The 13,007-nt window shown below is 35.4% G+C and overlaps 1 protein-coding gene across 2 annotated transcripts in view; it reads right to left on the reverse strand.

Annotated features, from left to right (window-relative positions):
• The window catches only part of BAZ2B (bromodomain adjacent to zinc finger domain 2B), a 316,333-nt gene that overhangs the window by 231,576 nt on the left and 71,750 nt on the right, over positions 1-13,007 (reverse strand). The window contains exon 1 of one of the 2 annotated variants that reach the window (XM_047721833.1): positions 7,887-7,949. In XM_047721833.1, coding sequence (XP_047577789.1) covers positions 7,887-7,902 — 16 coding nt within the window. In that variant the 5' untranslated portion in view covers positions 7,903-7,949. Of the gene's footprint in view, positions 1-7,886; positions 7,950-10,973; positions 11,017-13,007 lie in introns of those variants that run through there. The other variant, XM_047721834.1, reaches the window with a different exon arrangement.

Here is a 13,007-nt window from a genome sequence, read left to right on the forward strand (position 1 = left end):
TCAAGGAGCAAATAAAATACAACTACAATCAGCAAAAACTGTTTCAGAGATGAGAGGAAGTTTGATATAGACTGAGCTATGGAATCATGAACTTTGATGAAAGGACTAGAATTAAAAAAAAAACAACCCTGAAGTATTCAGTAATGGGGCAATAAAGAGACAAAAACCACGAATTTTGTGAATAAAAGTTAAGTAGTTTTTCCTGAGATGAAAGCAAATTGGAGAATAAAATTATAAATAAATAGATGGTACAATTTGCATGAGGAAAAAGTTTACCTGCACTATCTTATATTATGATGGAAATATAGCTACTGATGTAATGTTTTAAAATGCACTTGAAAAAAATGCATTCACATAAGGACAGCATCGGGAATATTTGTATTAAACTTAAAAAAAAATTTATTTATTTGAGAGTGAGAGCACGTGAGGAGAGGGAAACAAATGGAGAGACTCCCCAGCAGATTCTGTTCTATACTAGACTCACTACTAATTACAGAAAAAAAAAAACAAAACAAAACACCAAACCAAAGTAGAAAACTTTCTTTTCTAGTCTCTCATGCTTCTATAATTATTCCTAGACTATGTTAAGATTACTGCCTTTTTCTTTTCTTAAGCATATTTATTAAACAGTAGCTCATTTAGAATTTTTAGGTAAGAACTGATTTTTTTTTTAAAGATTTTAGTTATTTATTTGAAACAGAGAGAGAGATCACAAGTATGCAGAGAGGCAGGCATAGAGAGAGAGAGGAGAAAGCAGGCTCCCCGCTGAGCAGAGAGCCCGATTCGGGCCTCGATCCCAGGACCCTGAGATCATGACCTGAGCCGAAGGCAGAGGCTTAACCCACTGAGCCACCCAGGCACCCGGTAAGAACTGATTTTGAAACCAAATGAGCCTGTAACATTGTATACTTCCAATTGTTCAAAGAAGTTTAGTTGGGTCTCTAAAGCATAGTATCATTTATATCTGCAGTCTCTCACTGAGAACACCATGCATGCTTTTAGCTCCATTAATGGTATAATGGTGCAACTTTTGCTGGGAAGCTTTGGCGGTGGGGGGGTGGGGTGTCTTTTTAAAAAGATTTTATTTATTTATTTGACAGAGAGAGAGATCACAAGTAGGCAGAGAGGCAGGCAGAGAGAGGGGGGGAAGCAGGCTCCCTGCTGAGCAGAGAGCCCGATGCCGGGCTCGATCCCAGGACCTTGAGACTGTGACCTGAGCTGAAGGCAGAGGTTTAACCCACTGAGCCACCCAGGTGCCTCTGGGGGTGGCAGGGGGTATCTTTTATCCAAATATACACATCTGCTTTTGGTATTAAAAAAAAGTAGAAAAAAAAAGTCAGTGAATACATGGCAGACTTCTGGAAATGGCTGATTTCTCTACTTTGCAAATAATGACTTATCTATCAGTAGAATACACTGGGAAAGATACTTTAACTTTTTTGAGTCTCAGTTTAGTCATCTGTAAACTGTAATAATAAAGGCTCAAATAGAAAGCACCTACCATTTTTTAAAAAATGAATAAAGAAACATTAGTTTTATACTTCCTTTCTCAACACTTATAGAAAATACATTTATTTTTAAAATATTTAATGGAAAAACCATGAAAAAATAAGAATAAAAATAAAGAAAAATATATATACATTATTAAATTAAATTTATGTATAATATTAAAGAATTCTCTGATAGGTACCTTTGCTAGGGTACTTACCAAACTTCTTGGTAAGTAAACTCCTACAAGATCTAAACCTTAGGCTCATTTATTTCCTCAAATTTTATATTTCAACAGCACCGGACCAAAATATTTTCATGTCCTGGAACATACGTTCTTTCCAAATCTATATACCTATTTCCTCTTTTTGGATTCTCTTCCTTTAAAAAATAAACAAAACTATTTTTATTTGAGCATAGTTGACACAAAATATTACATTAGTTTCAGGTGTACAACATAGTGGTTCAACAAGTTTATACATTATGCGACGCTCACCACAAGTATAGTTACCATCTGTCACCATCAACACTATTATAACATCACTGTCTATATTTCTTATGCTGTGCCTTTCATTCCTGTGACTTATTCATTCCATAACTGGAAGCCTATGGCTCCCACTCCACTTCACACATTTTTCCCATCCCCCCACCTCTCTCCCCTCTGGCAACCATCAGTTTGTTCTCTGTATTTATAGGTCTAATATAGCTTTTTCTTTGTTTATTCATTTGTTTTGTTTTTTTCACATGAGTGTTTTAAACATGAGTGAAATCATATGGTATTTGTCTTTCTCAATCTGACTGACTTCATTTAGAATAATACCCTCTAGGTCTATCTATGTTGTCACAAATGGCATGATTACATCCTTTTTATGGTGGCATAATAGTCCTGGGTGTATGTGTGTGTGTGTGTGTGTGTGTGTACTCCTCTTGGAAATGGCTGATTTCTCTACTTTGTGTATACATAAACACACAGACACACACACACACATTTACCACATCTTCCTTACCATTCATCTATCAATGGACACTTAGGTTGCTTCCATATCTTGACTATTGTTAATAATGCTGCATTAACAAAGGGGTGCATGTATCTTTTGGAATTAGTGTTTTCTTCCAAGTCATACTTCACAAATCTAGCCCAGATGTCATCCTTCTCTGTTAAGGTTTATTTAGTCTCCTTCCCTAGACACAGTGAATCATTCTCTTTCCTATTTTTCTCCTAAAATCCAACCTATGAAAGTTACAGCAGAGTTCAGTGAAAGTAAATGAAATATAAACAAACCAAAGACATTTTAACAATGGTATATAATTTGTCAAATTATGTTGGTGTGTCAGGATTAGTTTTAGGCACAAGAGACAGAAAACCTGAAACCAGTGGTTTACAAAAAAATAAGTTTATCTCTTGTGAAAATGTCTATGCTACCTAAAGCAATCTACACATTTAATGCAATCCTTATCAAAATCCCATCCATTTTTTTCAAAGAAATGGGCCAAATAATCCTAAAATGTATATGGAACCAGAAAATACCTCGAATAGCCAATATTGAAAAAGATGGGGGGCCTGGGTGACTCAGTGGTTTAAAGCCTCTGCCTTCGGCTCAGGTCAGATCCCTGGAATCGAGCCCCAAGTCGGGCTCTCTGCTCCGCAGGGAGCCTGCTTCCTCCTCTCTCTCTCTCTCTGCCTGCCTCTCTGCCTACTTGTGATCTCTGTCAAATAAATAAAATCTTTAAAAAAAAAAAAAAAGAAAGAAAGAAAGGAAGAAAGAAAGAAAGAAAAAGAAAGCCAAAGTTGGTGGCATCACAATTCTAGACTTCAAGCTCTATTACAAAGCTGTCATCATCAAGTCAATATGGTACTGGCACAAAAACAGACACATAGATCAATGGAGCAGAATAGAGAGCCCAGAAATAGACCCTCAACTCTATGGTCAACTAATCTTCGAAAAAGCAGGAAAGAATGTCCAATGGAAAAAAGACAGCCTCTTCAACAAATGGTGTTGGGAAAATTGGTCAGCCACATGCAGAAAAATGAAATTGGACCATTTCCTTACACCACACACGAAAATAGACTCAAAATGGATGAAGGACCTCAATGTGAGAAAGGAATCCATCAAAATCCTTGAGGAGAACACAGGAAGCAACCTCTTCGACCTCAGCTGCAGCAACTTCTTCCTAGGAACATAACCAAAGGCAAGGGAATCAAGGCCAAAAATGAACTATTGGGACTTCATCAAGATCAAAAGCCTTTGCACAGCAAAGGAAACAGTGAACAAAACCAAAAGACAACTGACAGAATGGGAGAAGATATTTGCAAATGACATATCAGATAAAGGGCGAGTATCCAAAATCTATAAAGAGCTTAGCAAACTCAACACCCAAGGAACAAAGAATCCAATCAAGAAATGGGCAGAGGACATGAACAGACCATTTCTGCAAAGAAGACATCCAGATGGCCAACGGACACATGAAAAAGTGCTCCACATCACTCGGCATCAGGGAAATAGAAATCAAAACCACAATGAGATACCACCTCACACCAGTCAGAATGGCTAAAATTAACAAGTCAGGAAATGACAGATGCTGGCGAGGATGCGGAAAAAGGGGAACCCTCCTACATTGTTGATGGGAATGCAAACTGGTGCAACCACTCTGGAAAACAGCATGAAAGTTCCTCAAAAAGTTGAAAATAGGGCTACCCTACAATCCAGCAATTGCACTACGGGGTATTTACCCTAAAGATACAAATGTAGTGATCCGAAGGGGCACATGCACCTGAATGTTTATAGCAGCAATGTCCAAAATAGCCAAGCTATGGAAGAATCTAGATGTCCATCAACAGATGAATGGATAAAGAAGATGTGGTATATATATATATATATATAGTATATATTTGTATATATATGTATATATTGTATATATATGTACATATATATGTACATATATATATATACAATGGAATAATATGCAGCCATCAAAAGAAATGAAATCTTGCCATTTGCAATGACATGGATGGAACTAGAGGGTATTATGCTTAGCGAAATAAGTCAATTGGAGAAAGACAACTATCATATGATCTCCCTGATATGAGGAAGTAGAGATGCAATGTGGGGGGCTTGGGAGGTAGGAAAAGAATAAATGAAACAAGATGGGGTCGGGTGGGAGACAAACCATAAGAGACTCTTAATCTCACAAAGCAAACTGAGGGTTGCCAGGGGGAGGGGGGTAGGGAGAGGGTGGGGGGGTTACAGACATTGGGGAGGGTATGTGTTATGGTGACTGCTGTGAAGTCTGTAAACACGGGGCTAATAATACATTATATGTTTATAAAAAAATGAAAAAATTATTAAAAAAAGAAAAATGAAAAAAAACTAAACAAACAGAACATTCATGTAATCATTGTAAATAACTGACAAAACTAAGGGGCTGGGTTTTTTTTTTTGTTTGTTTGTTTTTTCATGCAGAAGTGTAAAAAGAACAAATTGGCAAAGCAGAAATAATAAAATTGGTTATTAAATTCACACACTATTGCATCCATTTCATTCAACGAACCCATTATTTGTGTTAGTGATACATCATAGATACTGAAAGAGATGTATAAAACAATAAATGCTTCTTTTGAGTTATACTCCTATAGAGAGTATTTAAATCAAGAAATATGCTTATTTCTGAAAAAAAAAATGTTTATCTCTGTCATATCAAGGAAGTCCAGATGCAGGCACCAGTGTGGATATGGACAAGGTAACATCCTGAAGATATTAGAGACTTTCTCTTTTATTTCTTGCCCATTCTTGGTTTGGGGTTTCCACTCATTTCCAGTTACCATGTCCACATTTCAGCCAGTAAGGAAGAAGTGGGGAAAAAGAGGGAATGCAACCTTTCCCTTAAGTTGTATATAGTACTTCTGCTTATTTATCTCTAGCCAGACCCTAGTCCCATGATCACATCTAGATGCAAGGGAAGCTGGGAAATATTTTTACTCCAGGTATTGATATGCTAGGAAAGAATTAGTAGATGGGGAAAATCAACATTAAGGGACAACCATCAGTCACTATGACACTTGGTTACATCTTCTCTGTGGTAGGTAGCCGACATTTTAAATTTGCTATCTACTTCCAATATTTCTAGTAGTGTGTACATTGTAAAGTTGTCTAATAATTCCTTCTAAATTTCAATTCTTAATCATTTTAAAGATTTATTTATTTATTTGACCCAGAGAGAATGAGAGAGAGGTTGAGAGAGCACAAGCAGGGGAAGAGGCAGACAGAAAGGGAGAAGCAGACTCCCCATGGAGCAGGGAACCAGATTCAGGACTCAATCCCAGGACCCTGAGATCATGACCTGAGCTGAAGGCAGAGGCTTTAACCCACTGAGCCACTCAGGCGCCCCTTTTCTGCCTTAAAACAAACAAACAAAACTTTATTTATTTGCTTTTAAGTAATCTCTGTGTCCAACGTGGTGGTTGAACTCAAGACCCCAAGATCAAAAGTTGCACACTCTACTGACTGAGCCACTCAGGGGACCCTAAATTTCAATTTTTAAGTGAAATATTTCTGTTGGTAGAGATGAGTCTCTATAAAATATAAGTAATATTTACACTAAAATTACAAAGGGTAAAAGGAATATTAATAAAACCAGAAAAGGCTTGGGGCACCTGGGTGGTTCAGTTATTAAGCATCCAATTCTTGATTTCAGCTCAGGTCACGATATCAGGGTTGTAAGATTGGCCCGCATCAGGCTCCACACTGGGCATGAAGCCTGCTTAAGATTCTCTCTCCCTGTCCCTCTGCCCATACCCCTGCTTGTGCACATATGTAAGTACTCTCTCTCTCTCTTTAAAAACAAAAACAGAACAAAGCAAAACAAAATGAGAAAAGGCCATTTTATTTTCAAACTTGCTCTGTAACATTATTAAAATATATAGTAAAAAGTTAAATCATAATATTAAAAGTATAGCTAATATAGTAATGAAATTACACAATAAACTGCGTGTAAGTGAAATTGCTTAAATATTCTCAAAGAAGACAAAGGATCTGGAAAGATTTGAGAAGAAAAAAAATCTATGAGTTATTTTATAATCTTCCTATAAATGCTATTTAGAGATTTTTATTTACTTAATTAATTTATTTAATTTCCTAAAGGTTTTATTTATTTGAGAGAACAAGCAAGAAAGCACAAGCAGCGGGAGAGGAAGATAGACAGGGAGAACCAAGCAACCCACTAAGCAGGGAGCCTGACATGGGGCTTGACCCCAGGACCCAATCCCAGGACCCAGGGATCATGACCTAAGCCAAAGGCAGGTAATTTGACTGAGCCACCTAGACACCCCAATGCTGTTTAGAGATTTTTCATCAAGTAGATGCGATCACAAAACCATACTAAAAATTATGGTGGAATAAAGCAAAATCAGGTTAGGCTAAGATCTCACCCTATGTGACTTGAGAAAAGTAACTTTACAAGCGATGATATGACTACAATGAGTGGTCAAGAGAATTTAGTACGTATCAGCCTCTGTGCTATGCTTTATAAGCATGATGTCATTTAACTTTCACAGCACTCCTAGAGATATAAATATTATCTCTGCTTTAGAGAGGAAAAAATGGATCTTAGACTATGTAATGGACTTAAGATCACAACCCTTAAACAAAGGTTTTACTGACCTCAGTTCATGTTCTTAACACGTATTACCTCCCTTTAAACTCTCTAGACCTTGATTTTCTCATCTGTTGTATAAGGGGAATATAGCACAATCTGAACCATTCTAAAGTTCATTCTAGCCTTTTAGGATCTTAATATTCTACTGAGGTCTGACTCTTTCCCTAAATAAAAGCACATTGTATCAAAAGATCTAATCAGCCTCCTTGCTGGAATTCATATATCGATTAAGTTATCATAAATATATGTAATGTAGGGGTGCCTGGGTGGCTCAGTGGTTTAAGCCTCTGCCTTTGGCTCAGGTCATGATCTCAGCGTCCTGGGATTGATCCCCGCATTGGGCTCTCTGCTCAGCGGGGAGCCTGCTACCCTCCCCCCGACTCTACCTGCCTCTCTGCCTACTTGTGATCTCTGTCTGTCAAATAAATAAATAAAAAAATCTTTAAAAATATATATATGTAATATAGAAAGTAGAAATTTATTTACTGAAACTTATATACAAAAGGGCCACAATGTGTGAATAAGGTAAATTTGGATGTTTGGGGTATATCCCTGACATTTACACCTGATTTCATCTCCCTTCATGTATGTGTGAAGGAGCCATATATAAAGTTAAGTAAGAGGGAAGAAAGTTGAAATGCATTATATTTAAATCTTGCATAGCAATCCTTTTAAATGTAAGTAACATCATTTTACAGGTGAAGATACTGAAGTACAAAGAGGTTGATTTGCTAAGGGTCACATACCTGGTATAAGTGGCATCAATACTTGAACTCTCTCTAGTTCTTTTTAAAATAACGGCGTGGGGGTGGGCAGGGAACACCTCGGTGGCTCAGTCGGTTAAGTATCTGCCTTCAGCTCAGGTCGAGATCCCAGGGTCCTGGGATCCAGACCCACATTGGGTTCTCTGCTCAGCGGAGAGCCTGCATCTCCGCCTACCCCTGCATCTCCTCCTGCTGTCTCTCTCTCTCCCCCTATCTGTCAAATAAATAAATAAAATCTTTTAAAAATAACAAAAATTTAAAAATTAAAAATTAAAAATTTTAAAAGATTTATTTATTTATTTTAGAGAAAGAGTGAGGAGGGGAAGAGCAGTGGAAGAGAGAGAGAATCTTGAGCTGACTCTCTGCTGAGCATGGAGCCCAACAAGGGGCTGGACCCTGAGATCATGACTAGAACTAAAATCAAGAGTCAGATGCTTAACCGACTGAGACACCCAGAAGCCCCAAGCTCTCTAAAACTTACATTCTTTCCCATCCACCTTTCTTCCCATGGTTCACCTTTTGGATATTCATGCATTAATATCCTTATTTTAATTTTTATATAGAAAAACTAAAGATGCTAATTAATTGAGCTCTTTCTTGGGTATTTATGATTACCAGCAAACATTGGTTGAATGCTCATTTGCTTAGCACAGTGAAAAATAAATATTAAAATACATAAAATATAAGAAAATATGTTACCAGTAACATAGGAATAATAAAAATTAAGCATTAACAAACTGCTAGGGAAAGAGGATCATTTTCCATTAGGATGCTTAGGGAAGGCCTCAAAGAATGATTACATGTTGACAGGGTATTAGAGGAGAGTTCTGAGTTCATCAGAAAAAACTAAAAGCCTAAAATAGAAAAACGATATTCTACAGAGAGGAGCCTAATTGGCTAAGCTGTTAGAGCATTTACCTCTTGATCTTGGGGTTGTGAGTTTGATCCCCACATTGGGTATAGAGATTACTTAAAAATAAAATCTTAAAAAAAAAAAAGAATATTCTAAGGAAAGGCAATGAAATGAAGGTGGTATGGAACCAAAACAAATTTTTGATGTGGAGTATGTAGTCCATGTTGGGTAGAATGTAGGATTCTTGAACAATAGAATACTCAGCTGGGAAATATGTTACACCCAAATTGAGGAGGAGCTTAAATAACAAGTTAGACTATCTAGATTTGATCTTGGAGGAAATGGGAAGTCACTAAACATCTTCAAGTAAAAAAGTGAAAGAGTCAGAGCAATGCTTTGATAAGATTAAACTGAAGATGCATAGACTTCAAGAGAATTGATGATGGCCAGGAAGATGGGAGAGCAGTTAGAGATTTGAACACTTTTATGAATTATAACGGGAAAAATAGCAATCCTCCTGAGTTCTGAAAATTTCTAGGGCAAAACTATAAAAAATGTATATTATATAATACACAAAAACTCAATACAGCTTCAGCTCTGAAACAATCTATAATATCCTCCCCGGGGCCTAGCTACAATATTCTACTCTTTCAGCTATTACTTTATCATCTCAATTTATCAGCTTATCTACTTCTGACTAGTCCTGTAACCTCCATTTCCTCTGAGCATATCAGCCCTTTCCTGGCCTCACTTTATTTTTGCCCCATGGTCAATGCTTGACCTACTCTCTCCACAGTGCCCTCAATGGGAATCAGTGTTGAAATCTACCCTCTTCTCTTGGCTCAAGGGGCTGAAGAAGGTCTCACAGCCCTGATATTATTACAAATTAAGGATTTTTACTATCAGTCACTTATGAATATCTCAAATGAATACTTCTTAGTCTTTACCTTACATTATATCAGATAATATTGGATACTACCTCTCTTACTGAAATTCTTGAATTTAGAACACTTGCAATTACATACTCTCTTAATGTTACCCTAAAAATGTACAGCGAGAGCCAGCATTTTCAAATTAAAAATCATTTTCATCCAATGCCAATGTTAACCTCCTTGATTGTAAAGTACTCAACACTAAACAGAAGGTTACTATAGAAATACATTAATATTTTGTTGTAAAATATTCAGGTAGGGCAATAAAGTTCTGATTAAGAAAAAAACGAACAAGCAAAGAGCTGCATATCAGAGATAGCTAATGTGATGCCTTGGGAAAATGAATGAATATGCAATAAACATCTGAGCATATGTATACTTGATGATAAAGCCCTTAAAAATACAATAAAAGTTCTCTCCAGCCTCCAAAAATGTCAAGCTTAAAAAAGTAGACCAGGTTTTTTTAAGTTTTTTAGAAAAATGTTAAAACATAAATATAAATATTATGAGCTTATGTTTTGGATAATTACTGTTTATATAATTAATGAACAATTAGAACAGGACTAAAGAAACAGATTGAGTAACTAATTTAAATTTATTTCTGTGTTATTTAAAAGAATTTTCCAAAAATGCTATTTTTTTACTATTTAGTAATTTTATAATAATGTGGATCAAGGCCTTGGATACAGTTTTTTCTTTAAGAAATGTTATTTCCTTATCCTTATATATTGTAGAAATTAATACTTTAAAATGAAGAGACGTATCAGTTACTTATGAGAACTATCTCTTTTCAACAACTCTCCATATTTGGAAGACTCTCTATAAATCATTTAAATATCAATGAAAAATTTAAGCAAGCTTAAGAATCCTTTCAAGGCTGTTGACACAGTCTTTTCTTAATAAGTGATTACAATCTCAAGTAATTTTATCTTTGTAAATTTTTTCCTAATATGGAGTTACCTTAAATATTCTGTTATTTTTTAGTAAAGACAAAAATTTTAAAAATAGGATGTTCAGATGATTCACACTGAAATACATTAATATAATTAAGCATATAATTTCAGTTATATATTAAAAGTAATTTTCATTTTAAATGTTTTTAAATCATTTAAAGCAATATTTTTGGTACTTAAGATACTAACTAGAAGTATGAGATGTGGTTCTTTGAAAATATAAACATTTAATTGCCTGTTGAAAGATAGAATAAAATTATAAATATTTTCCAACCCTATACTCATTCTGGAGAAAACATCCTTAAAAGATTAATTATCATTTTGTTCTTACTGTGATCAATGTGGTCAATCTTGGGACATCACTGTTAAGAAATCTGCAACAGGAAAACAGAAATAGCATTTAGCTGAATCATATTTGCGTAAGTAATTTCAGAAACTAAAATATTTGTTTAGAATTTTTGTCTTTCTTGATGCCATAAGTCAATCTAAAGTTGTCAGGAAAGTTAGAACTGATGTGACACAAATAAAGCATGAGGCACTGCAGGTTGTTGATGGGTCATTATTTATTATAGCATGACAGATTATGTTTTGCTTATAATCAGCAACATCCCATAATTAACATAACATAACATAACATAACATAACATATTAGTAAATAAGCTATAGGACATTTTGGGTTGCTTTTTGATTTCAAATATTTACTAAGAAGAGAATCACAGTGTCTCAAATATACTACAAACAAGAGACAGGTCCTTTTTATAGATGACTTTTTCTCTGTGATCAGATTAGTAGTTCATCTTAAGGCTAGAATGTGATCAATTTATTATCAATTAATAGGAGAAATGGCCTTAGGCTCATCCTTATGAAGAGATACAAAACTAGTAAAGATTGAAAATATCACTGGGAAGGAACTATACACAATAAGCCCAAGGGAAGTTATAAGTTAAACTACTTCCTGAACTATGGAGAGCTTAGAGTTCTTACCCCTATAAAATCTAAGCTTTTTTGGAAATTTCTCAATTAACAAGGCATGACTTAAGGTAAGCTTTTAAATGTTTTATGTTAAAAACTGTCACAATATTATGGTGTTTTAATATTCATAATGGGCCTTCGTATATTATTTCATCAAATCCTCGTAACAATTCACGGAAATAGATGTTAGAGAGCTTACATGACTTGTCCAAGCATAGAGAACTGAGTTTTCCTTGGTTCCTTTTTTATCTCACACCTTTCAGCCATTCCATTCTGCCAACACACATTTTACCCTGTATTTCCAAAGACCTGCCTTCAAGTAGTTACTTTCTAGCATTATGTTCTCAACTTAAATCAATATAAAAAAGTCTTGTGGGGCACCTGGCTGGCTTGGTCAGTAGAACATTTGACTCTTAGTTTCATTTGACACTTAATTTCAGGATTTTGAGTCCAAGCCCCAGGCTGGGTGTGGACTCTACTTTAAACACACGCGTGCGCACACGTGCACACACACACACACACTAAAAAGCCCTGTGATGATAAAATGTCAATACAAAAAGTCTTATGAAAGAAGCAATTATACTTTTTATAAAACTCTGTAATTCAAAAAGATATTAAAGTTTTTAAAAATAGTTACATTCAAACAATATTTGTGACTGAATAAAAAAATAAAAATAAATGTTCCATTTTATTTTTTGAAAAAAAAATACAAGGTAATTAAGACTATATGTATAGCTAAAACTGCACACTATTTTTAAAGCTCTAAAGCTGGGGCGCCTGGGTGGCTCAGTGGGTTAAGCCGCTGCCTTCGGCTCAGGTCATGATCTCGGAGTCCTGGGATCGAGTCCCGCATCGGGCTCTCTGCTCAGCGGGAACCCTGCTTCCTCCTGTCTCTCTGCCTGCCTCTCTGCCCTCTTGTGATCTCTCTCTGTCAAATAAATAAATAAAATCTTTAAAAAAAAAAATAAAGCTCTAAAGCTAATAGCATAAAAAACTAGTAAAGGCATTCCTTCATCATGGGAACAATTTTTACACATGGCTTACTGGGTACGTGCAAATGCATAGGAAAAAAACACATGAAATTAAAATGACACTAGATAAAGCCAGACAAATCTTAAAGCTTCTCATAAAAATCTTAAGTGGCTTTACAAGGAAAGGTAATTCTTTAAATCATCTTGAAACTGGGAAATATATTCAAATTACACATATAAAAAGTAATATTACATTTTGTGAAAACATAATTCAACTAATATATTGGTTATGTGCTATTTCTATACAAGTTACCATTTCAGTAAATATGCACAGGGAAAATCTCAACTATATTTATACTTAGAAAACACCTACCAGTGTTAAGCTGTGAGATAAATCAAGACATACAATTATATAAGCAATC

Source organism: Lutra lutra, chromosome 3 (assembly GCF_902655055.1).
Source record: "Lutra lutra chromosome 3, mLutLut1.2, whole genome shotgun sequence".
Classification (NCBI taxonomy): Eukaryota; Metazoa; Chordata; class Mammalia; order Carnivora; family Mustelidae; genus Lutra; species Lutra lutra.